Below are 27,065 nucleotides of genomic sequence, written 5' to 3'. Positions count from 1 at the left end.
GACCATTTTCCCTCTCAGATGTCCTCCTGGTGGGTAGCAGACCAGTTTAACAGCCGTGACTCAAACAGGTCAAAGTCTATCTTGTGCTTGCCAGGATCCAAATAAACGACCGGTTTACTGCAGCTCTGAAGCTGGCATTCTCACTGCACTGATGAGCCATGTTGTTCAGAAGCCAGAGCTTGTGCGATAAGCTCCCCACCTTTACCAGTTTTGAATAATAAAGAATCTCTGTAGGAAAAGTGTTCATTTAATCAAGCTGAGTACACGAGAAACATGCAAAAATTCAAAGTCGGCAAACTGTAACTAATATCCTGTAATATTATTTGTTGAATTTCTCTTTACGTCAATTGAGAAGTCAATTTAGTTTTATAATTGATTTTCTGGCCTTACTCTTTCAAGTTAACTATGTAAAAAATTGAGCCAAATATATATGGAACTGAATAAGCGGCAGGAGGGAATGACTTGCAAAGAAAAAGATGAAAGCTGGGATTTTCAAAGAAGCAAGAGGGAGCCGAGTATCCAGCTACCCTGGAATCTCAATGGGCTTGGGTGCACAACTCCTCTAGGACCCCTCCAAAATCCCCCGCTGGAAAAATTAAATATTTTCAACACGACAAAGGTTGAGGAATGGCTTGGCAGACTCAAAGTAATTAGGGGATGTGAACGGTGAAAGGTAAAGAAGAGGGATTGCTTCCAGTGGGGAGATGTTGAGAGTATTAACAAGCAATAACAAAGAGAAGTGTGTAAGCTGCATAGCAGGAGGAAGATGTTATGTCACCATTGTCACCACTGCCATCACTACCAATGGTACGTCCTAAATTTGGATCTTAAAAATTACTGAAAGAAAAAACAATCACCATGAATGCCAAATTACATTACAGCAAGAGCAGTCGGTAATATAGAAAAAGCAGCAAAACAAAGAAACGTTACTTGAGTAATTAAAGTAAGAAATTATCACAGAATTAATTAAGATTTGGGCAGGATTTCAGAAGGAGTTGATTCTGAACATTCTCACAAATGAAGAAAATGACAAAAACAACTTGACTGTTCAAACACTCTTCCATATGAAATAGTGAAGATGCCATTCAGATACACAGATCAAGACTGGATCTGCTCTACCCCACTAGGAATCCAAGTTTCTTATCATAAGCATATGTGAATCTACAATTTTGGGGGGTTTAAATAAATAAAACCCACTGTGATTCAGCAATCCTTTACTGAGTATCTTCATTTACAACTCCTCTCTTCCCACTGAGTGGATGCTATACTTTCAAAGACATTATTTTACTTCCTACTGTTCTATTAATAACTACTACTTTCACTGATCATAGATTAAGCTTTTTTAAAATTATTTTTATATTAAGTCAGACATTACCTCCTGTAAGGTAATCACAACTGGTTTGTGCTCAGCATTAGCTGACACTTCATCCACAGTGGAAGCACAAGGAAAGAGGCAAAGGGGCAGCCAACAACACTGTTAAGAGGTTACATACAATGGAAACGTTTAGTAGTGGGAGTTCAACTTTGACTTTTATTTCTGAGATCATCTCTTTATGGTCATGCTACTTATTTTTATGCCTGTGGTTATAAATCCCATAACTAATTTCCATAGTTGGAGAATTTGGTATGTAACAATGGGGTAGAACTGGGCGTAACGGCAAATCTCCTTACACAGAAATTGAAAGCCAGGGTGGTGGAGGTGGTGGACTTAGATTGTAATCATTTATTAAGATAGATTTAGGCACTGTCAAAGCAAGGCGATGGTTGAACTGAGTACAGTGCAGAACCCCGTGCAAGTGCTGAAGCTCTCCACATGCACAGAGCTTGCTGGTCCATGCCGTGGTCCAGATGGAGCAACTCTTGCACAGACCTCATGTAGAGGAAACAGAAAAAGAAGGCGGGGTGAAATTCAGCCTCTTGCTTGGGTCTCAGCTCCAGGGACATCTCCAGCAAACTGCAGGAAGAGCAACTCTGGAGACTTGGCACCTTCACCTGATCTTTCCAGGAAATTGAGGCTGTCAGAGGGCTACCAGGAAGGACAAGTATTTCTTGCTGCAGCCTGGGGACCATCAGAGTTTAGTGCCTGCTTAGCAAGTGGAAAATCTTTGTCCAATTTCTGCCTCTATTCTGGACAACTGAAACCCACTTCTGACACCACCCAGACTAGAAATAGATTAAAGATTTATGGATCAAAGGAGGACGATGAATATGGGTGCCAACTGGCCATCAATATGAAAGGAAACAAGTCCTAAGAAATGGAGGTAGCTGTGATGCACAAAGATGGAAGGTCAGAGGCCTGGAGAACTCTATGTACCTTCAAGGTTAGGTGCCAACTCATTTTGGTAGTTAAGTTTTACAGACTATGTTGTTTGTTGGATTTAGTCCAGGTTCCTTCTTGATGACTGTAAGCAATGGGGTGTATAATTCAGGCATGTGCATCCTTTGGAATCGGTGATAGGAATGGCATTAATTTCTGGATGGAAGTAATAACAGGGACCTAATTCAGGTCGCACATTAACAGCCTACAGCAGTAGGATGTCATATGCAGACACAGTAAGTTTCTTTACGTGTATAACTATACTGTCTCAGCCTACTTTATTGTATTAAATCACACCATTTCCACTAGCCTTTTCTATGAAGTGTAAAAAAGTTGAGCTAGAGCCAGAGATCTACAGGCCAGATTATATAAACCACTACAGAAACAAAATATTCAGATGAAATGAGAGGTACATAAAATGTTAAGGTAGGAACAAATCAGAGTTTTTCCCAAAGGACCATTTAGGAATTATAAAAGTCATCATCTTGATTCTATGGAGGAATTTTTTGGCACTATTAACTACTGCATTTTTTAATATTTCTTTTAGCCAATCACATTTTTCCACCATGGCCACCTGTCACTATTTTAAGCTAACATAAAAAGCAAGGGACACAAACATACACAAAGGATGTACCCAGCCTTTGGTCCAGGCAATAACAGAAGAGACAAAAGCACAGAAAGTTTGTTCTGGAAGACAAGGATATTAAACAAAATAAAATGAGGCTATGAATGCTAAGTTCCAGAGTAAGAGCTGTTAACATATCACACATTAATATACGCTATTAGATCTTCTTTGTGATGGATTTTAAAAGCTGTCCATTGATCTAGGCTTTCATATGCATCATAACTGTACAGTACAAAGGTTGTAACCCATTAGAGAGCTCTTTAAGCTGTTTAATTTATCAAACAGCTTGTATAATGCATACTGCACTATAAATAGCTGGCCACATTATATTTAACTGGCTATTCATACGGAAACATACAACCTCAAACTAAGGTAAATGCATTGGCAGCAACAGGATTTGACTATTTTTAACAGTGCAATGAACCGTTATATTGTTCATGCCGATGTGGATGTTTTGTAACAATTTAACAAGCCATTTACAATAACATGAGCAGTCTTTTGAAATGAAAATGCATTTGCATAAAATTTTCTTTTTGAGACGCATCTAGGTTCTGAAACCTTATCTGCCTCCATATATAACCATTACTTTTTAAAAAACTATTCTTAATTATGATGGATAAAAATAAAACAAAAAAATCTAAAAAATACACCAGTATTTATAAAGCTATAAAAAAAATTAAATTACAACTATGCATAAAGAGCAGTGCATGTTCTTCCAAAAAGCCTTGGACCAACATAATTCTCATGCTTGACCTGAATAAATTATCTCTTGGGCTAGAAATACAACTCTGTGGAAGCTTCATTCTTCAATCCAGCCTCCATACTGCAGGTCCTCTGCCAAGCCTACACATAAAGGTACTAGTCATGATGAAGACTTCGGTAACTCACACAGTGAGCCCCAACATCTACAAGAGTCCACAGTTTCTCTTCCAGTTGGCATTTCCAAACCGTAATGACTCCAACTCGCATCTATGATGAAGGTCACTGCAAAACCTGAGAGTTAGCTGTATTGCCTGGTGCCACTTTTTAATATGATCAGTTGTTGCAATATTACACACACACACCCCCACACCGATTCAAGAGAATAATAACTCAGTTGTTGCAAGTCCTGAGCGTTGTACATCGCTATTGATCCATGAGGCAAATGCTCTCTGAAACAGACACAGCTGTTCTCACTCACTAGACATGTAACCTCCTATAATTAACTAATTTCAGACCTCTTGGAATTAGCTGCTAGAAATGCCAACAGCTGAGGCAAACAAGGAGGCCACTCTGATCGGCTACAGAGGCTGCGACAGCTATCCACACGACAGAGAGCTAACAAAATAAATTTGAGGTAATTATTTCAGGGACTTGTAGCACAACTTGCATATTAACTCTTTTTAAGAATGCTTTGATGAATTCAACTGAAGTCAATTAATTACATTTCCAAGTCAGATGAATACAAAGTCGAGACACCGCAGGAAGTGCATGTTATTCGATCACTGAATATGTAACAGAGATGGTAGCATTTTGGTTTCCAGATTGTTTAGCTGAGTCTTTGAGCAATCAAGTGATGATGTCTGACTGAACACGCTATTGTAGCTGGAACGAATACGAAATCTCTGAAGCAAATGCAAGTCAATCCAATTTGCTTATCTTTTTTTTTTTTTTCCTAACTAGCAAGCTTCAAACTGTTATTTTAAATGGCTTTAAAGCCTTGATATTTAAGTTATGTGGATGTTACTTAGCGACAAAGAAGAAAACTTATGAGCCGAAAAATAGTCTTCAATCAGAGGGAAAACTATTCTGAATTTACTTCTCACAATAGAGAATGTGAGAATAATAGGGAAGCTTTAAATCAGTAATTATGAGTTTCCTGAATCCCGTAAAGAGACAAAACCTCAAAAGTAACATCAAAGTATTACATTTCAGACAGCTGCACTTCTGGGTGACTGCGAAGTGCCATTAGAGGAAATATTAAAATTTAGCTTTGTGTAGCAGTGTTAAATAGCACTATAATCAAGATGCAAAAATTGCAATTCAGTTGGAAAATACACATCTAAGAATTGTGGGAACATCTTAAATTACAAAAGACCACCCTAGAAATGTAAATATTTAAAAGCAAAAGGGAAATGCAGCCAAAAAAGGTAGAGGATATACAGTGTTTTAGCAGAAAGGAGTATTAAAGAAAATATTTCCTATTGATAAAGAAGTTGCCACCTTCATGACTTATTGATTTCAACACGATTCCAGATCATTAACTATCCTGAAAGTCAAAAATTCACATGGGAAGAGTATTGCTACAAGATAAAACCAAATAATACCCTAGAAAGTATCCAGAGTACAATGACATATTGACAAAAGGTACACTGGATAATCTAAAGGCCTTTCTATATGCAGGTGATAAGAGTTAGTTATTCTGCTATCAAGATGAATTTATTATCAACACTATAAAATATGAGTAGAACACCAAAGCAACTGGAAAAGAATTCTCACCTGACCAAAATCTTAGGTAAATATCTCAAATCAAAGAGCTACTATAGCAAAGATGAGGCTGAAATTGTGATTTTTCATTTCTTACAAAGTAGAATTTGTCAAGTTTCATAAATCCTCTTTATCTCCAGCAAGCCAAACATGACCAGAGATACAGGAAGATTTCCCAGAATGCTCTTTGGCAGCAGCCTCACAAGAGTGCTACGACTAAAAGAGTGCCAACTGTTTTGATGTGAAATGTAAATGTGCTCGAAAAAGAGCAGCCAGGATGTACAGTTTTGCTTTTTCATTGCAATATGATGTGATCCTTCAAATTTTTTGGATTACTTGCGGGAGAGAAAGGAGCCATACTTAGAAAATGGATTTTCGGTGAATATTCAAAAAGCATTTTATGCATCCTTGGAAGACAAGCATTTACTTCCATCTTGGCATGAGTCAGAAACCATGCATAAGTATACCAGCTATTGAGCAAAATTCCCTCAAACACAACTAAACAGACAGCCCTAATGAGCAAGAAGTTCTACGTGCGCAAACTTACTGATGTGTTTTTTGGGCCCAAAGACATTTGATGCAGGGCTGGAAGCACAACAGGTCTGACCAAAAGACTGAACATGAGATTCAGCTCCAGATGCAGACTCCTATATTTGGGTGTCTATATGCAGGGTCTCCATGCAAGGTCCAGACCCAAGCTCTCACTTGCAACCAGTGGAGCCTCTTCAATTGATCGTACACAGCTCTTCCCTTGCAGACAAAAGGGGATCCTTGGTAGGCCCCATTGCCTTTGTAACTCCATTGACCATGTCCACCAGCTTGTGGCCATTCTCAGTGACCACCTTTCCTCAGAAGATGGAGGGTTGCATTAATTACCCTGCTGCTGGCAATGCCTCACTCCCGGCCACCGTGTTTCTCTCAGTGGGGCCCATCGCCCCGGTACCCCCACACACGCTGAAGACACACCACTGTCATGTACAGCCATTCTGCACTTACAGCAAGCCCAGCACTTGCCTTGGAGATGTTAAGCATGTGCCCTCCTGGGAGGGACTGTGCTGTGTGGTCTGTTCCTCTCTCAAAACCAAACAAAAATAGCAAAGTAGCTATAAAAGGGAGACAGCGCTGCTGTAAACTCGTCAAAGGGAGGGTTTTATCTGTCCATAAAACTTCAAGCTGTTTATTGCCTCGTATCTGGGCAGAACTATTTAAACACATGCTCCATCAGCACACAGTCATCTCAGTTTCACAACAAAGCCTCGCAGAACAGCTTGTGAAAACATATTGTTCAGTTAATTGCATTGGCATACAGATGCCCTCACATTTATGAATTAACATCTACCGTGGCAAAAGGATGTACAAGGAGACACAGGGACTGTGGCACTGAGTCCTGCAACTGCCGAGCGCTACGCTGCCTGATGGAGTGCAGCCCACAAGCTCTGGGCATAGCTTTCCTGCTTCTGTGGGCTACAGAGGCTTCAGCATTGCCAAAAAGGAGCCTTAAGGCAAAAACTCAGGGTGTCTGCAGGATACTAGGCTGCTTAAAGCTTCAAGTAGTCCTTTGTAACCAACTGACTGCCACCAAGGCACCTGAAAAATGTCCAGTGGCCTTGAAGATCTCTGCATTAGTTTACTGCATGCTAAAACAAAGAAAATCTGTCTCTGAAAAAAAAAGTCAATGGCAAAGAAACAGCCCAACCAAGTATCCAAGACTCTGTATCGGTTGCAAGAGTGTTATACTTCATCAAAGCTATGCTGCTCAGGAGGAGGCGAATGCAGGAAATGAAACACAAGATTTTATTTGACATGTTCTTACTGAGTATATTGATACGCTACACAAAATATTATGGAAGGAAATTACCTGTGTCAGCAGTAGTATAAATACCTGTCCAATAACCACTCAGACTTTTGATAATGGCCCTGTTAACAGAGGGGCAATGTATATATGTTTGTCACTTAAATACATCAAGCAAGTCTATTAAAAAAAAACCCCAAGATTAAACCTGGCACCTATTTCAACACCGATCAGACAGAAACAATAGGTTTGAAATTACATGCTTTGAGGCCAGAGAGTTTTCACAGGACAGAATTTGCAGCTTCCTTCCATCTTGCACACTTAGGAAAACACAGAGCACTTGGCAGTGGCTTGAATCCCTGCATAATTCACAAAGTTTTGAGTATTTAGTGACATGACAAATTGTTCAGGCATCTTGCTGCCATGCCCTTCTGTCGCTGCTGCCTCAAATCTTCCCTCAAGGTTTTGAGGAGGAGGAGACATTGGACAGAAATAGCGTGTGTTAGGAAGGGAGAGCTGTCATTCCCTCAGGCCTAAGACCTGTCCAGAGGAGTGCCACCACCATGGTTTACCAGCAGGCTGTTATGGCAGTCATGCATCACTCACAGAGCTCTCCCCTGCAAATATTTCCTAACACAGACAGTCCTTACTGCAGCTAGAATACTGGTCCCTTCACCAGCTGTACTTGCGTGGGTCCTCTCCCGTAGACCAAGCGGAAGGATGTGTTGAATCAACTGTCACAGTAATAACTATGTGTTTTACTAACTAATTTTCTATAACTCAGTCTCTGTAGAAATATAAATATCTCAAGATTCAACTGTGCTGGCAGTATTCATTAAGCCTGACTTCCCTCAGAAAATAATCTGCTTTGTTAGAAAATAACTATCTCAGGAAATGGCTGAAGGACAGAGAAGATCGACACGTGAGGAACATTGCCACCGCGACACAAGCAGGAGAGCCTACCTGCGGACACGTGCTCCACTGTCCCCAGTCAGACACTGCACACTCACTGGGACAGTACAAGCTACATTTCTGCATCATATCTGGGATTTCAGCCTGATTACACAGTGCATTGGGTACAGTCTCCCCTCCGTGCTCCTCAGCAGTACTCACACACCTACAGAGAAAACAAGACATTTTCATTAGAGGATCATCAGTGTACTATAGAAGTGATGGATATCAACAGGTCTGCTTGACCCCAGTATATGTGGGACGCTATATGTAACACAATAGCTATATGCAGCATGGCTGATCTCAAAGTAGAATTAATCATGTTAATGCAAATCAGAACCAGGTACACACACGACATGCTTTTGTTACTCACACATTTCAATAACTACTATAAATAAATATTTCAAGCTTCATACGGAGGGATTTTAACTTTGATCAGCTGACAGATGAGAGAATAGAAAATTACAACCAGCAAGAACAAACCTTTGTGCTCCTGCTAGTAACACAGGAACATTTGGAAATAACTCAGCACTTCCCCATGCCTAGGGAATGAATACTTACTAATAATGAACGTCAGTCCAGTGTGTGCAGTGCCATTACCTGAGGAAAATGTTAGCAAATCAGAATATGGAGGCTTTGCACCTCAAGGGGCTTTATGTACATATGGCATTTAGGTTGAAGAATTCTAATTTAAACATCAAGCCTTCTTCCTGAAAGACGTCTTGATCATAACACAAGGCTGTATCTCTGAGATGCTTTTCCTGTAAACCACTGCACATAAATGCATGTTTCTTTTAATTTGAAATACATTGGACTCGGCAACATACTCACTGTCAGATGGCCAGGTACTGCAGCTGTATGCAAGTATGTATCACCTCTTTTTAATCTGGAGTACCTGTGCTTTTGACTTCACACACCTGACTTTCCTCGTTTGTATTCCTTCTCCACAGTGGAGGGAATTTTGTTCACTGTTGATTTTGCACGGAGACCATGGTTCTACTACCCAAGAATACTGATTGCACTCGCTGTAGCATGGGACTGCCTCGTACACCTGCCAGAAGAAAGAATCAAAATTGTTCATTTGAACTATCCAGGTTAGCATCTCTGCAGAAATGCCTCAGCCAAACCCAGGGAAGAGCACACTGAAAAATATCCTGGCTTACGCTCTTTATGCTAAGGGTGTTGTAATAACTTTAAGTTCATTTATTCATTATTGACTTGCCAAGGGATTTTTAAGTATATAATAAACAGTAGTATGCATGCAGCATCTTAGGAAACAGGATAAATAACAGCTATTTCCTGCAGCCAGAAGAGGAACTCCATTAGAATTTCATTTGCTCTGACTGCTCTCGCTATAATCTATCACATGTCATTCACCGGGACTGTATATATTGCATCTTTTTCTGTTTCAGAAGGTACAAACTTAAAATCAGCACTCATTTACCTTTGCTTCTAACATATCATTGTAAGTCATCTACCATAAAAGAACGAAATCTCATGCGTCCTACAAATTTCATTTTTATACACAAAAACTGTAAATGCTTTTTTCCCTGCAAGTAACTTATCTCTAACACACCTCCTAATCAAACACGACTGTGTATTCACCTGTACTATGGTATCTATGAAGAGAGAAAAAACCAGGCAAAAGCTTGATGAACATTTTTAAAAGGTGCCAGATATTCAGGTTGTTAGAAGCAGCACACTGAGATACAGTACTTTAAGAGATTTTTAGGTTTAAATAAATGAATGCATCAACAGTTCCATTACAGTAACAAATAAAAGTTATTTATTTTGAATCTGGTTTGTCTGCAGAAGCTGATTTGAAGATACAGTGTTCTCTCGTGCTTTGTATGAAGCACAATGCGCTGCCCTGGAAAAATACATCACACCTAAAATTTCTTCTTCTAAATCTCTTTAGTCTTGCTGCTGTGTAGCCGTTCAGTTCTCACCATTAAAATAAGCGTAAGTCATTAGCCTTCCTCCAACTACTGCCCCCACCACCTCCCCCCCAAAAAAAAAAAAATCAGCCACAGGTTTAATAATGTATACCTTCATTTTAAAATAGCAGATTACGGCTATGTATGTTGTGGCTACAACAATAAAAAAAACTTATTTGCAACATTTTGGAGGTGCAGGGATGAGGAGATCAAGATACCAGTCTGAAAACAAAACTGGTACCCCATCTGAAAATTACTTTCATATCAAATGAAAAGAAGATAAATTGCTAAAGAAAACCCCTCAGGAACAGAAAATGTCAGAAACTAATTTTAACTGTGGGTCTGTCTATACATTGTGCATAGGTTTAGCAGAGAAGAAAGAGTAAGAGAAGTTGAAAAGTGCTAAATACATGAAGGAGAAAAGAAACGAAAGAGAGAAACAGAAGTGGGGACTGGTGGGGGGAAGCATGGCATGAACTAGTGACAGCATCACATTTCATGCAGAGGAAGGGGAAAGGGATGGGAACAAAGGGGGCAAAGGGTATGATTAGTACCATTTTTTCCTACATATTATTGAGCACAAATCCTTTTTCATGGTGTGTGCACAAATAACACAAGAGAACATGCAGAATTTATTAGAACTACTACGTCAGGGATGAAATACATGCAGCGATAACGTTTGGTATGACAACCAAGCACCTTGCAGCCTTTCAGGGGAGTGCAGGAGGTGGGCGACGTTTCCAACTTTCACTGGGCCTGCACAAAGGTCTTTGAGAGATCACAGTGCCCCTCAATCACTCGTTATGGGCTAACAATTTTGGCACACCGAGGCGGTGGTATTTGGCATAACTATATGATATATAGGTATCTATGTATAGTACAGAGTGCATATAGTTTCCTAGACTGAGCAAGCAGCACTACAAGTGTCACCAATTAGCTGTGGAGTCATGCTCATTAACATTAACTGGTGTACACAAGAGTAAAGAGGAAGCACCCACTGAGCAGGACCCGTGCTCGGGACCAGCAAGTGGGGAGCCCGCCGGCGCGGGGGGATGCGGCAGCATACAGCCCGGCGTGAAGCCACCCTCCCACCCCAGCCAGCCTGTCACCTCTAGGGAATTACTGACTCCTGCACACACTGGGGAGAGTAACAATCCCTCTTCAGGCACTGCGAAGCCTTTGCATTCCCCAGAGGCAGTCAGGAAATGGATGTAGAGAGACAGGGAGTATTTATTAGTTTCTCTGCTCCATGGGGCGGTAAGGAAAAACTACACTCTGCCTATGTTGTCTGACAAAACATACTGCTGTCTGCAGGAGACGATTAGTTGAAGAGGGAAAAGTGTGCTTTAGGTGTGATCAGAGTTTCCCTCGTTACAGAAAGGAGGCAAAATCAAGAGAGTGAAGTGCCAAACTTGGCGAGAACTGGCTGCTGGCAGGCAGGGAACCTGCAGCCCAGGGGTAGACGTCTCACTGGGCAGTGTTAAGGGAGGTAAAACTTACTTATTAATGAGTTTATTAAGAGCTGGGTGGGTGCCTGTTCCCACTCTTTAGACTTTTGTAGAGAAAGACGAGGTTGGGAGAGGCTGAGAGGTGACGACACGTGTGCTGCCTGCATGCCTCCGCAAGCACAGCGGGGCAGCTGGGGCAGGCACAGCACAAACAGTGGCTTTCGGGATTTAAGATTCTTCTCCTTCCTTGCTCTAATTAACAACACTTCCTCAGGGTTAGAGGATATTGCTGTGAATCCCACAGGTCATGACGCGAGCGCTGCCAGCCTTCCAGCACTCACCCCACCGCCTGCCACCAGCAGCCTCTGCCCCTCGCTTGGGCGAGACCAAGTGCTTGGAAAGCCCCACTCGTTGTCTCAGTGAGGTCTCATCGCTCTGCGTTAAAATCTGTTAAACCTCAGACCTCTTCAAAACAGCAAAACCCACCTGTAGATAGCAGTAGAGGCCTAACATCAGGAATAGACCACAACTGCATTTTGGTGGTCAAAACCTTCTGCGGCATTTACCTGATGTGATTTCTGTGTAAGAAAACTAGCAGGGTTTGGGCTGGGATGCCACACGAACTAAAATGTATCTGAGGAAACATGTGAGGACAAAACAGATTCCAGATGCAGTGACACAAATACACGTGATGTGAAGTGCTACTTCAGATAAGCTCTTTCAAGAGCAGGCAGGATCGCAATAATGAAACCATTTAATAGAGTATTTCTATTCTGCTGTCTAATCATGTCAAACTGGTACAATTACATGTGGAGTCCCATGAGCTCTCCTCCTCTGATAGACAGACATCCCACTCTGCGCCTGAGGAGGGAGGGCACACAGCACTGGCCAAACCATTCCGGCGGAACCCTAACACGCGGGCAGTCTGCTCCTGACCCGTTCCGTACTTCCAGTTCGGTCAGGATTCCTGGGTTACACTCACCACCAAAACCCCAAAAAATAATTGCTACAAAAAACCCGTTTTCCAAAGTTACTTTGCTGACACTACTGCATGTCCCATTTGTGAACACCTCTCTCCTCTGCCCTGCGTTGGCACAGAGCAATGTCACCTCTGGTAGTACCTCTGAGACACCACAAAGGTGTAAATAACCGCTACGTGTCATTGGGAGGGACAGATTTCTTCAGAGCAAGTTACAACGTGTATCGGTAGACCCTGCTACACTTTTAAATGGGAGTCTCAAAGCAATGCGAGATTTCCATGGGTGAAACTCTGTGGGTATGTGTTTCGGAAGCTGTGAATATAATTCGTGACTATCTTTGCATTTAAAACCACAGTGATGTGGCATGTGATCCTCTCCTCCACAGGACAATGTTTTCCTCCTGTTTCTCTCTCCTAGCTTGCCATCATTTGTTTTCCATCACTTCCAATTCCTTTTTTTTTTTTTTTTGTATTTGAAAAAAACCCAACAAACCTTAAAGCCTTTCATTCCTATCTTTTGCTAACAGCTGTGGTACTGAAGGAGGTCAAACAGATGATGTTCTTGATTTTGCATTTTCAAAGGATTTTGGCTAAGCCTTGCTGTTCTTTGGGTCCCACCAACCAGGGGAACCTGGGATCACTTCCCACCTCCTGGGTCCATGGGAACACCCTGTCCCAACCCTGAACAGAGGCTGGGATGGGATGTGATGTCCTCACTCCTCACCCAACCCAGGGACACAAAGTGCCTGAGCCTGGAGGGGATTGGGATGTGCTCCCACGGATCCCTGGCTGCAACACAGAGTGTATCCAAGCTTCAAATTCGACACAGTCTCAGTATCCTGGCCCACATCACATCTGCCATCTGCTATCTCTGCTACAGACACAGACATCTCTTGTCCAGCTACACCACTTCTCTTCCCAAGCACAAAGACAACAGTTTATTTGAAAATAATCTGATTAATGCTCACCTTTCTGCAAATTTATGCAAACACACTATGACAGCACATTTACAAAACCCTTCAGACTGAGACACCCAACACATGTACGTAGCTGTGCTACCACAATCCATCTCCTGAAGGACAGAAACAAAATGAAGACCATGCAATGGGCACAGGGGCCCATTGTTCTGCACAGCTCAGGTGGGAAAAAGATGCTGGAAGCTGCAGACACCTGACCTGCACAGAGCTGCAGAGCTCAGCACCCAGGGGACCAGCCTGGCTCCATCCCTTAGTGTCTCGCCTTTAATTCTTTCAAGAAATAAACAGAGTCAGAATACTTTTAGCATTTTAGGAAATTAACTGCTTTCCTCAATTTTTATTCATATTCACATGCTGGGTTTTGGGCTCAATGAACCAAGGGGTGAAATGATGCCTGACTGAAGTCAATGGAAGTTTTGCCACTGACTTTCATAGGATCACTGTATCACTCTTTGTAGCCACAATTATCCTGGAATACATTAACATCTGAATCCTAAAATCAAGTTGATGAGCACATTTCTAAATAAATGAAAGAAGGACAAAAGCTACTTTTTAAGAGACAAACTGCTACAGGGTTGCCCTAATAGAGGAAGCCAGTTCCCATTCACTCCAATGCAAAACCTGAGTCCTTGCTAAAGTATCTTGATGTCAACAGTTACTTCAACAGGATATAGAAACTTTAATCTATTTATTTTCTCTTTTAATAGCTGATACTTGCCTTTTAATGAAAAGTCCAAATACCTAACCACCAGAGAGCTTTTGTGTGATTTATAATGTTCTGTAACTTATTTATTTAAATGTAGGTCAGGAAAAATACTGACCTTGCAAAGGACATACAGAAATAAGTGCACTTGCTCAACTGATGTGATTCATTGAAAGAAATTCATACCTATACTTCAGGTAGCTTTTCTGATGACCACCTGCAGAGTAAACTAGAATGAAGTTCAACGCTTCTGAAAATCATAGTGACTTCATATTTCAGTGAACATCAAGATTTATTGTCCCTCAAGGTAAATATTGACTTTGGTTTTCCCTCAGTCGATATTTTAGCTTTCAAGACAGTAAATTTTGGTGTTCACCTCAACTAAAGTCAATATCTGCTTATTATATTAGAACAACCAAACTGATCACTGTAGCAGTTGCCCGAGACCCTGAGGAAAACCTCTGCGCAACTCATTTCTAATAAAAAAGGGCTAAATTCATTGCTAACTTAAGTTCATTTCACATTAGACCTAATACACTGAAACACCCAGAACTGAAGAGATAACAACCTACTTTTACACTATGGACACCATCATGCATAACACTAAAGCTAGAAAAGATCTATATAGGAAAGAGAGCTGATTTGCTCTAGTTTGCAAAGACACTTGCTGGTAAGAAAATTCAAGTGCAGATATTAAAACCACTCCTACTGAGACAGGCCAGCAGCTTGCTCACTTCTAGTATTTTTTGCGTACCCACTTTTATGTTCCCTGCATATCCAGGCTCCAAGAGGAGGCAGCAGTGGGATGTCACCATGCAGAAGTGGCCCTCTCCTCCTCTTACAGCCTACAACTTTGTGAAATCTGGACCACAGCCAGCACTTCTCTTGAAACCAGCTTGACACAAATGGATCTGGAGCATGGTGGGAAAAACAGCTCCAAAGATGTCCATCCACTGCAATTACCTGCAAATTTGACTTTTAAGTTGACTCCATCTAGTTCATGCAAATCTCTTTTTAGGTTGTAAGGTGCCCATACATTAACTGAGTATTTTTTATAATGCTCTAATACTGCCTTCACATTCCATTTAATCCAAAACAGATAATTTCTAATAGTAGGTTTCTTTTATTTCATTCTTTAAAACTGAATTCAAAATGGAGCACTTACTTTGTTAATTACTTAAGTGCATGTTTGATTTGGCAGATCTAAGCACGCATATAAAAGCTTTACCAAATTAACTGTATCTGAAGGACAAGTACTTGCACATTAACAAACACATCACAGAAATGACCTCATTAAAATTTCAACATTAAATAGTCCTCTTTAAAATAAAATTGATTTTATTTCATGCTAGTTTATAGATTGATCACAATCGCCAGAAATATGCTAACCACTCACCAGTATTAAAACTGATTGAACAATTACTTTTCAAGTAATTTGGATTTTGCAAATCAGCTCTTTCACTGATGAATACTTGTCTTTAGGTATTTGATCTGCAAATAGCCACCAAAATTTAAAAAATATTGCTCAAGAATGACTTGTATGACAAACACACAAAAGTTTGAATAGATCAGCATGCCATAACACTTCTGAAATTATCACAATTCCTGAATTTTTATGCCTCTAGCAAATACCTGCACAAATATTCATGAAGCAAATTCAGCACTTTTAGTTTTCATTTACACCCAAGTCAAAGGAGTTAGTGTTTTTTACCTCCTTTGTGGTATGGAGAAAAGAAAATCAATTAGAGCTTCTCTAAGGTTATAAAAAGCCTTCACTGGCGTTGAACTAAGTTTATAGAAAACCTACACCTGCCTAAAACTTTGTAGCTGGAAAAAGGATGGGATCAATTTTATTCTAAGTAGAAAATATGAATTATGAGTCAGGGTAATAATTACTATAGCATAGACAGAAAGACGTATCAATTCCCAGTCTCTGCCCTGCGGGCAGTATAGAAGCACCTACAGAAACAGACCCTTCACCATTACTCTAAGGGACTAGCCATGGTGACAGCCTTCAAAAACACTGCCGAAAAATGATTTTCACTGAGTGGGAAAGGTAAAAACAATTATCAATCTTCTGAAGTTTCCCCAGCTCTTGATTATCTATTTATAGCCTGACCCTCAAAACCACTCAACTTTAATCCTAATTTACACATGAGAAAACTGAAGATGAAGAATTAAGTAATTTATTAGAGGCTGGTGAGGGAGCCCTCAGGGAGCAGGGGACTGAATCTGGAAATGCCCTATTTCTTGCACTAACTGGATGACATCTCAGCTTAAAATCAGACAGTGAAAAGTTCAAATAAAGACATTTCAGGATGAAGCCATCATAAAAAGCAGCACTGTAAAATTCTGGCTGTAAAATAAGGAAAAGGAAAAGAAGAGAAATTAGGAAAGCAGCAGAGTATTCTTGCTATAAAGATATCTGGATGCTCCACTTTTCCCTCACCATGTCCTTTAGACACTTTTACTGTATCTGGTCTTTTGCTGGACTTTACAAAATGCTCCTAGTAAATCCCTTATTTTCTTCTAATGGATGATTAAATATGCAAAGACAGATATTGCTGTATTTCAAATTCTTAGGTGCAACAAGTGGAAAAAGCCTTGTTTAAAAAGTTAATTGAAGTGAGCTCTGTCAGACCCCAGTCATTACAGCTCACACTTCTGGAACTAACATGTTGCTCATCAACGTTTATTAATTTATATTTACTAGTGGTAAATGATTTTATTTTCTGTAAGATTGGCGCAGGCATTAAAAACTCCAAGTTGTAATACAGTAAAGCGTGAATGCTCCTTCCTGGAGATTAAAATAAGAAGTTGGCATCATTCAATGTGAGAAAATAAGGGAGAACACGCAGCTCCTGGCCCCAAACCTGCCTCCCTGGCTTTACTCAAGGTTATACTGTCACTACAGCCTTTGAGGAGCAGAACACAGCATGGAGTATAACCTTGCAGATATGACGCAGATATTGGGTATTTATTTCTACCTGAAATACTCAGGCAAGACAATTTAGTCTCAGAGTTACACAAAAAAATGGAGATGTTCAAGTGTGAATGGTGGATATGTGAATACAATCACAAATGGCCAGTTCCCGTGGCTCTGGTTTTTATTTTATTTTTTAATTATGTTTCTTCACTATCAAGAAAATATTGACTCTAGACAAGAAATTAACAAATGCCATTTTACTCTGTTGTCAAGTATGGGGGTCTAAAGCAAGGCAGAAACTCGTTAGTGAGAGTTTGGTGCATTTTTGCTGATTCCAGAAGCTGTAGGTGCTGTAGCTTCTGCTGTCTCCCTGTCACAAAGCTAGGCAAGCATAGCAAATTTAAGTAGATATAAATAAATCAATGTCCCATGTTTCTGAAACAGCATATTTTGCTGCAGCTGAAGGATAGTTTCAGGAGTAACAAACAAATGTGGCACCTCACTGGATGAATCTGTTATGCAGTAATAATGTTGGATCCAGTTTTAAAGAGAGGAAGGGAAAAAAAGCTGATTGATGAAGAACAACATCGAAGCCCCTTTTTACTAAATGAGAACAATAAGATAAGATGAAGACAGATTGCAACACCAACCTGAGCCTTTGTAGATGTCCATGTTAGCAGGGCATGACAAGCAGAAAGGAAAGAAAATTATATATTCATTAGTTTAGCTGCTGTATGATAATATTGAGAAGAAAAAAAGCAGAAAATCTGCTTAAAATAAAATTGCCACAATGTAAGATTGCATTGAATTCTTCGATTTCCCCATCTTTCAAAAAAAAAAAAAATATCCCTCAGGCAGAAATCACACATTTATTTGTGAGTGAATGAAAAGCACAACTATGCTGAAGAACAAAGCAAAGTTCATTCAGCTTCATCCAGCAATCCTCTGGATTTCATAAGCGTGTCTCATGATCAAAGCCTTAGGATAATAAAAAAATCAAAAAATCTGTGAAGCTTAACCTAAAATCTGGTAAGAAACCCCACAATTATGGAATATCAATCACAACAGATATGAAAGGCTTTCAGACATTTAAATTTTAATTGGGTGGCACTGTCTTTAGTGAAGCCTGGAGATGACATGCAGAAGGCATGCCAGGTGGCTCGCAGCCAGCTAGCCTTTATCAGGTGGGATACGATCTCCATGAACACCATCAATAACTCAAAGTAGATTTCATTACGGAAAAAATAAAGGATAAAAATACAGTAACATGGGCATACAGCACATGGACATCCTACAGACAAGGAGGGCTATGCGGGGCAGCTGACACTGAGATCTCCAGGGGTCCACTGAGTGCAGGAGCTTCACTATTTAAGTCCGTATCAAATTGTCCTGCAGCCCACAGGCAGCCTCACTGAATCAGCGTGGGCAACATAAACATCAGCCTTCGCTAACAGAGCCCGGGCAGCCTGGTACTCCCACCCCTCTCATCCGACCGAAACGCCAAGCGAAGCCCACGCAGATGTGCGCCAGGAATCATCTGGGCTTGGGGGACACGGGGCTCCTGGGTGAGGCTGCGGCCACCGCGGTCCTCTGCCCCGCCAGCCTGCGCTCCCAAACCAAATCACAGCGTTTCAGCAGGTCAAAAACCTGCCCCAGTGGGATATGAGCAGGTGATTACAAGATCCAGAAGCCAAGTCATCTGTCACATGAAATGAAATAAATTCCAGTACTAAACACAAACAGTCCCAAAGAAGCACTTTCTTTGTAGGCATCTGTACAATAGGCAATTTAAAGAAAAGACCATCAGAGCTTACTGTTAAGTTAAAAATGATGCCTCGGAGACAAAGTTTCAGCCCTAGTCTTTCCTTTAAGAGATTTTAAATCATTTCAAGGTCTAAAACCTCCAAATTGATATTCTATCAGTTTATTTTCATGTCTTAAGCAAGAATGAATTAGCGTGGCGGAGCAGTCACACGTTTGTCCTTACATACTATGATTGTGGACTGACAATTTTTCCACACAGGATTTAAAATCAGTTAGCCGACAAGAACAATTTGATTGATAGCACTATAGACAAGAAATAGAAGAGACTAGGAAGTGTCAGGCAGTTGAAAGTTATGTTTTCTGAAACTCACTTCCATGTGACTACACCAAAGGCTGGAAGCAGAGAGAACTGCAAACTGCTCCTGGGGCTTCCTGCAGTCATGGCAAGAAACAATCCAGTTTTAGGTTCCTGCAAAAGCAGGAATTGAAATGCAAACCAGCTCATAACCTGATTGTTTCATTAGGATGAGACTGTCACTCTCCCCTCAGTTCGCTCAGCAGCAGGTCTGATTCCTCCTCAGCAACATCCAGACAGAAACGGATGCTCGTAGGGAGAGCAGGACAGATGCTGATGGATGAGTGATAGATCCCATAGCTTCAGAGCTCGGAAAGATCACCCACAGCCTGATTAGTAACTGGAGCTGGAAAAATTTTCTTAGAAGAGCAAGTTACTGCAGAAGCCAGGATATTTGACAGCCTGTTGCATCGCATATTTGTGGTAGCTGTCTTACTGCCAAGACAGGCAGATGTTAGTACTGCGTTTAGACGCGGCATTAGCTTGAGCGATTTTCTCTGTATAATTACAGGTAACGCAGATCTCCTAGCTGTGCTGCTGAGAGGCCAGCCTCGTGACAAGGCAGCTGAATTCACAGATTTGAAGGCAGCTACAATCACATCGCTGCACACTTAGAAATCCTGCAATCGTTACGATCTGACAGTTTTTATTGATATTTCTTATTGGCGGATCCAGACAGAAAAGATTTAGGCACAGAAGAGCTAAGTTTTCTCTCCCAAATGCCTATGTTCAAGAAAAGTGATGTGCTGCAGAGAGAAACCATGCTTCTACCTGCGACTGCTCCCCAGTAAGAACATCCATATTTAATAAACTAAAGGCTCCCTTGAGCCAAAAGTTAAATTCTACCCAACCTATTTCAAACATCAGAGTGCACATATACTATCCCCTGAGCAAAAAGATAAGAGAGAAGTGCTTGCGAGCCACTACCTTACAGGGTAGCTGGTGTCTCTAGTTCTGGATATCTTTCTTTCGCATTTCCATTCCTTTCTTTCAGAGCAGGGAATATATATTTTCAGATTCCTACATTTCTATCATTGGCCCCTATTTTGAGGTTAAATACTTTACATGGACCTGTACAAATCCACATGAATCAATGGGAAGTCTTATACTGATTTTCACTGTTTCAGTCATGCTGTGGCAAGCAAGAAACATCTGAACATTTATAGGTACATCACTGAAATTTAGAAAGAAAAAAGTATTGATCATGGTGAATGTTTGCTGCAGTACCTATTTATTTAAAATGCACATCAGTAGTGTCTCTCTATATATAGCTGCTTAATGAGAAGCTATATAAAAAACAAATAGATGTTTTTGGAATAAATCCAAACAGGAACGACTGCATAAATCTAAATACACACATGCCCATGGTCCACAAATAGCATCTAGAACATAGTTATGTTTCCTTTGTACCTTGTTTTTAAGGAGTTTATGAGTGTCTGACTATTAGAACCCTACCAAAAAACAGAACTCCTTATTTGTTCATGTACCAGTGGGTAACATACCCCATAATAACCACCACCAGTGCACCAAGTCCTGCTCTGTACCATTGCAGCATGCAGGAAGGGTATGTCAGGGCACGAGTGATTCAGCAGTTCTCGCACCTCTGCCGTTCCCCAGAGCACCACCGTCACGCATCGTGATTCTGGAAATAATGGAGTGAAAAAGGCTGTTTCCAAAACAGTAAGTAAAAGAAGAAAATAGAAAGTAAATGCATATGGAGACTACACAGCACAGCTGTGCTTTGCAGTTGTACACACAAACCACTCTACCTGAAACCTTTTAGAGAATTAAATAATGCAACAGAGCAAATAGCATGTATAAATTAGAGGATACAGCAATTTAAAGGTCATGCAAACGGTCTAAAAGAAAGTATTCACTCAGCCCATAGCAGATTAGAAAGAGAGGAAAATTAAAAGGCAGAAACAAGAAACTGAAGTTGAATGGCAGATCTGAAAGGAACTGAAGAGTCAAAGAAATAAAGAAAAGAGAAACACCGTTATCCATCGCAGGAACCACACAGAAAAAGCCCTACACTAAAAATAGGCAATTTACAGTTGAGGGAATGGTAGGAAATGAAAGATCACCAAGGGTGAAGGGAAAGAAAGGCGAGACAAACTTTTTGTGATGGGCACTGGCTCAGAGAGTTTGGCCAACAAGGAAGGCAAACTTGAAGAGACACTTGAAATAACTTCTGGGTCAATGGGGTTATTTAGGAATGATGGAGACAAGATTGCCCAGCATCCTTCAGGAGATGCAATGCGAGAGAGCTAGAGGAGGAAAGGGGAAAACAAACAGTGAACTGCATAAGTCAGATAAACTTTTATTCTTGGAAAAATATTTTCTCACAGGCATTATCTATAAGCAGCAGAAAATATCACGGAGATGAACAGCAGGCAGCATGGGTTTGTCAAGAACAAACTGTGTGAAATCATTCTGATGTTCTTCGGTAACAGGATAACAGATGCTGTGGATAGGGATGAAATGGCAGGTATTATGTTGACTTTAGTAAGCCTTTCACACTACCTCTCAGGCTAAGGAAATATGGTCTGGATGAATCTAATAGTTGGTGAGTACAATGTTGGAAAATCATATTCTGAATAGTTAATAGTGTAAAACCGGCAAGAAACCTCATGCGTGGCTCTGCAGAGCTTTATGTTCTGTATCCAGTCACATTCCTTGTTTTCATTAATTTGGGGCTGTTGGATTGAAAATGATGCTTACTGATGCTGCCAAGGTGAGAGGAGCACCGAGGCAATTGGAGGACAGGAAGAAAATTCAAAATGGGCTTTATGAATTGGAGAAATGGACTGAAAAAATACGTTGAAAAAGAATTACAGAACTAAAGTGATGAGAGACCGACCAGTCGACAGCATGAATGCAGGATGAGAGACAACTGGCCCCTTAGTGGTATCACTGCCGTGGATCCAGAAATTGTACAGCCATAAAGAGAATGTGATTCAGTAATATCGTAAAAAGACAAGACAAAGGTAGAGCTTGTAAAACACTGAAGTACCACTTCAGCTATGGCACGGATTCAGCTCGGGAAGCATGTCTAGGTGCATGTACCCAACTTTATGAGAAATTTGAAGGATCTGAACCAACTGAGAGCCAACGGATGACACCAAGATTAATAAGACCAGAATCAAATTGCCAAGGTGAGCGGTGGCATTTCCACTGTTGCTTTACAGGTAAACACTTAAAACACCAGTATAATTAGTGACAATCTATACGATGGCAGGTCTGTCAATGAAGCATGGTATCATTGTCAGATAAAATAGCAATACTGAATAATAAAAAGAAATAACTCTGCTTTATCATACCAGATGCAGAGTAGCAGAAAGACACCTGAGAGAGCTTTAAAGAGCTTCTTCCAGCAGCTTGAAACCGTCTATCTGCAGCATCACTGAGCTCCGTGCTGGCTAATTCACTACTGCCTTGAATAAATCACAGACTGCTAGACTGTATTTTGGAAACCAGGGACTCTCTAATACCTCATACAGGAATAGGGTGGTGGAATTAGCATTATATTAAATATTAGCAGCACTGTTATAACACTGCCTACAGTCCTAGCTCCTCTTGTACAAGTAACATTGATAATGACAGAGTGATTAAAGGAAACCCAGGAAAATAATTCAGGGTTTGAAAACACACGCCTGAAAGTAACAAAATAAAGAAACCTACTTCTTTGGTTCAGGTGAAGGATGGGGAAGAGGAGACTTGATCATTTTGGGGAGTACACAGAGAGGATTTATCTTAGAAGAACTCTTTCTAAACTAGTAGGTAAAGATATATGTTCCCAAGGCTGAGAGCTGTAGTTAGACACATTCATATTCAAGTTATGAAAAAGAGGGAACTTTTTAAGCTTGAAGGAAATTAATTACTGGATCAGCTTATCCAGGGTAAATCCTCCTTCAGCCAAAGTGTGTGCCAAGGTGAGGTGCCTTTCTACAAACCTGCTCCAGCTCCACAAGTAGGCAGGGATTTGACTGCAGTCAAGTAGCTTCTGCTATACAAGAGGTCAAAACAGACCTTCATCATCATCATGGTCTACGTCTGGTCTTAGGATCTCTGAAAAAGGAACTCCTCAGAAGACTTCTAAATCACATATTAATCAGTGAGCACCACATTTATTAACCCATACTACACACATAAAATATAAATTGTATGTTAAAGTTGAAGGGATGCCCACGTGGATTGTATGTGCATTTTGAGATTGCTAAAAAAATAGTTCTACACTATAGATCAGAAGTGCACTGGAGCCAGTCCATGTGTCATCCCATAAATGTTGATCCCACAAAAAGGACAATATTTTATTTACTGCATCAGCTCTAGCTACTAAATTGTAACCAAGAGAGGAGCTGGAATTGAGCGGAGAGAATCCACTTTTATCTAGGTCATGATGTTGCCAGTAGAATGCAGGATGGAGGAGAAAAACAAAAAAAAAGCAATTATTTAAATAAAGCAAACGCTCTCTTGGCTGCATCTGCTCATCAATGACTTCTGCCATTTCTCAGCTGTAACTCTGGCGTGGGTAAAATAGATGGCATACTTGGAAATGCAAGTTGGACACTCCTGCCTCTGGATAGAGGCTCTCAGGTCTTTGGCTTACTTCTCAGCCAACTGCTCCTGCTGGCTTTTGTTACTAACACCCCTCGCTTAGCAATGCATCCCTGTCCCTCCTGCAGGTCAGTGTGTGGTACCTGGCACACGGACAAGTATATGCATGTATGCATGGACATCACTAAGAATAAGTATGAGTTGACTGACAGGAAAGTGAGAAGAGAAAAAAACCCAGAGAGAACAACCCTAATTGCATGTGAGCAAAGAAGGGCAAATATTCACTGTACAGAAATGCATTTCAATGAAAACAGAATAAGAGGAGAAATATGGTAACAAGAAATACTGGCAGTGACACAGAAAGGGGTAAAGGCAAGGCACAGAAAGGGGTAAAGGCAAAGAAAAGACAAAGGAAAATACTAGAGGAAGAGGCTCACTCTGTTTTACCAACACTTGACAAAGTACAACACAAAGCAAAATACGTCTGAGGCAGGACAGAGGCACGTGGAGAGGCAATACCAAAGTTACTTTGCAATAGGAAACACACAGAGCCCTGCAGGGCTCTACTTTGGCTGTTTCTTTGTGATTTGGCGAGTCCTGTAACAGCTTCTGATTATGTGAGACACGTGCAACAGATCAGAATACTTGGAAAAGAAGCAACGTTTAAAAGGCTGATGCTTTTATACCTATCAACTGACAGTTTAATATTGACATTAGTGCTATCGTTTGCTCTACATACGAACAATAGACAACGCTCCCACGGTTATTTTTAGCTTATTGTACAAAGTCACTTTGGGAAATCTTTGCTTTCAGTGAGCGATGAAGGCGTTAAGAGTCAAGCTCCATCCTCTTTCTATCAAAGCCTCTCCCGCAGTGCAGCTGCACACCGGTGTGTAGGGTCCAGACACATACATTTCTACGGTTGCTTTTGGCCTGCTGAGCCAACAGACTGTACGCACACAAATCCTCCTTGCCCATGTATGCTGAACTGGGAAATAATCCACATTTCATTGTCTTGTCATTTAGACTGATAACGTACAGATGAACACTAGACAGCAAGGAAAGTAATTGCTCACTCAAAGTTTCATTTAAAAATACTTAAGCGTGGCATTAAATTCCTCTCAGTGTTTATCATATAGACATCAGACAGTTTGCAAAAAACATTTTTAATCGCCAAATGTTGATAGCACTAGACTGTGAAGGACCGACATACAGCACATTGTTTCAGATGGGTATAGAGAAATACACCCTGGGTAGAGATCACTGAAAAATCCACTGCATTTGGTATAAATAATAGTTTGGGTTGGGTTGGTTTTTTTCAGATTGTATAATGGAATAATCCAGCTGCCTTCTGTTACCTTCTATTGTATCAACAAAAATTATCAGAGAGGAATAGTGCCAAACAAATTCCCTCTTGTGTACCATGGAGATGAAAAGACAAACAATCAACCGAGTAACAATGGTATTTGTGCTTGTGTATATTTAGACATGGAAATATTTTTCTTAATAAAACCAAAAGACATTACAATTTGGAGGAAAACAGAAGCCTGAGGTAATGTATTTCTCTTTTAAACACTATGAAAGATGCTTCTCAAGGACAATGCCTGACTTTCTAACTCAGGCAAATGCTGGACACCAGTGAAACCAAAGCAGGTTTGTCATAGTGATGGTCAGCAAAAAAGAAAAAAAAAAAAAAAAAAAAAAGATATGCAAAATAAACAACCCAAACCACAAAATTTATGCCTCTCTGGTCCTGCTTTGCTTCCTCATGTGTTGGACAGAGGGCTCTGGAGCAGGACACGCTCTTGTTAAACACAAGGAATGCAAGTGGGTGGCTGTGGTACACTGCCAGCCAGCTGGCACTTCATGAACTTCTCCAAGCTGAGGTTTCCCACACAAAAGGAAAGGGGATTTCTCTTCCTCACTTATCCAGAGGAAATGATTACAGCTGCACCTGAACACCGCAGAGCAAAAACAAAGCAACTAAGGAAAAAGCTTTCTCACACGCTGGGCAGGAACTGCATGATTTTATACAACATGCAGAAGACATGAGAGATGTCCCTACTGCAGGCACTTGAGATTTCCACACAAAAAAAGGGAACACATACTCAGAAACACCACCTCTCTGGTACGGAAAGCCATCGGAGCAGGCCGGCACTGTTGTTGCAGCCCCGTAGATCAGGCACAAAAGCAGCAGCAACTCGAAGCTGCTGGCACGTACAAAAGAGCATGAGGAACCATGGTGTTCACATGGTCAACCTGAGAGAAAGGGGCCTCAATTCTCTTACCTGCCTACTAGAAAAGATGCTTTGATGTTTTCCAAAGATTACAGTCTTTAAGCTTTTTGCACTCCCAGCATCAACAAGACACATCACCCGTGGCAAGGACCAGGGCAGAGAAAATGCCAATAACTGACACTGGGGCAGAAAAAACGCCAATAACTGACTCTATTTTAATGGCTGTGCTTTTAAGACCTCCTGAGGATAAGGTTAGATGCCACAGTGGATAAAATACCCCTTTCCTTGGGGAAGAATTACGGGAGGCTTAAAGAAAATTAGGTTAGGTATTGAAGGAAGACCCTGGTGGTCTCCAGCACAGGATACAGTAAGATAAGATTATCTTTGCTGGGTGCAGTAATACATGCAGTCAGACTTCTTTATAGCATATCTACTTATAACAAATGACATTTTTAACAATTCTAATGATAAGAATGCATGCTTTTGTTGGGAATTAGACCCCTCGGACTGAATGCTTAGAGAAGTCTGGCTTTCTTGGTCCTCCCAAAGCAATGTGATACTAAGCATTCAGACTTTTCTCTGCCACATTGTGTCTTTTGGATTGTTTTCTTTGTGAAATTCCACTTAAATCTGCTCTGGGTGCAGCAGGAACAAACTTACCTCTGGATAAGTTACAGACAGTTAGACTGTACTTAGCACAGCTCAGCAAGTGAACACAGTGTAACTTTATGCATGCAGCATGGCACGGCACCTAATCACCACCACCGAGAAGCAGAGGACTTCGACAGTGTGACCCCATTTCATCTCTACAGACGACATCGCATTGCACCGCAACTGTGCCAACGTGCGCAGGCATCTCTGCAGGATGCCATACTGCAAAGTGCAGGCACAGCAACAGAAGATGGGGGGAGTAAACACGTCTCCAGTGAGGTCGCGTTCTCCATCAGGCTGGCACGGCTGCAGAGAGGTGAGTGCTCATCCGACATGGCAGAAATAATGGGGCCATTCCCACACATTCTTTACAGCATGCA

The 27,065-nt window shown here is 40.9% G+C and overlaps 1 protein-coding gene across 7 annotated transcripts in view; it reads right to left on the bottom strand.

Annotated features, from left to right (window-relative positions):
• Window positions 1–27,065, bottom strand: part of THSD7B (thrombospondin type 1 domain containing 7B) — a 331,460-nt gene that overhangs the window by 29,269 nt on the left and 275,126 nt on the right. For all 7 annotated transcript variants that reach the window (XR_012629528.1, XM_074873761.1, XM_074873766.1 and 4 more), the window contains 2 exons: window positions 9,069–9,202; window positions 8,164–8,317 (listed from right to left, as the gene is read on the bottom strand). Coding sequence is in view for 6 of the 7 variants with exons in the window: in XM_074873761.1 (XP_074729862.1) it covers window positions 8,164–8,317; window positions 9,069–9,202 (288 nt within the window). In the remaining variant the exon portion in view is untranslated. The remainder of the gene's footprint in view (window positions 1–8,163; window positions 8,318–9,068; window positions 9,203–27,065) is intronic.

Source organism: Strix uralensis, chromosome 6 (assembly GCF_047716275.1).
Source record: "Strix uralensis isolate ZFMK-TIS-50842 chromosome 6, bStrUra1, whole genome shotgun sequence".
Classification (NCBI taxonomy): Eukaryota; Metazoa; Chordata; class Aves; order Strigiformes; family Strigidae; genus Strix; species Strix uralensis.
This window is presented reverse-complemented; position numbering and strand designations above follow the sequence as displayed.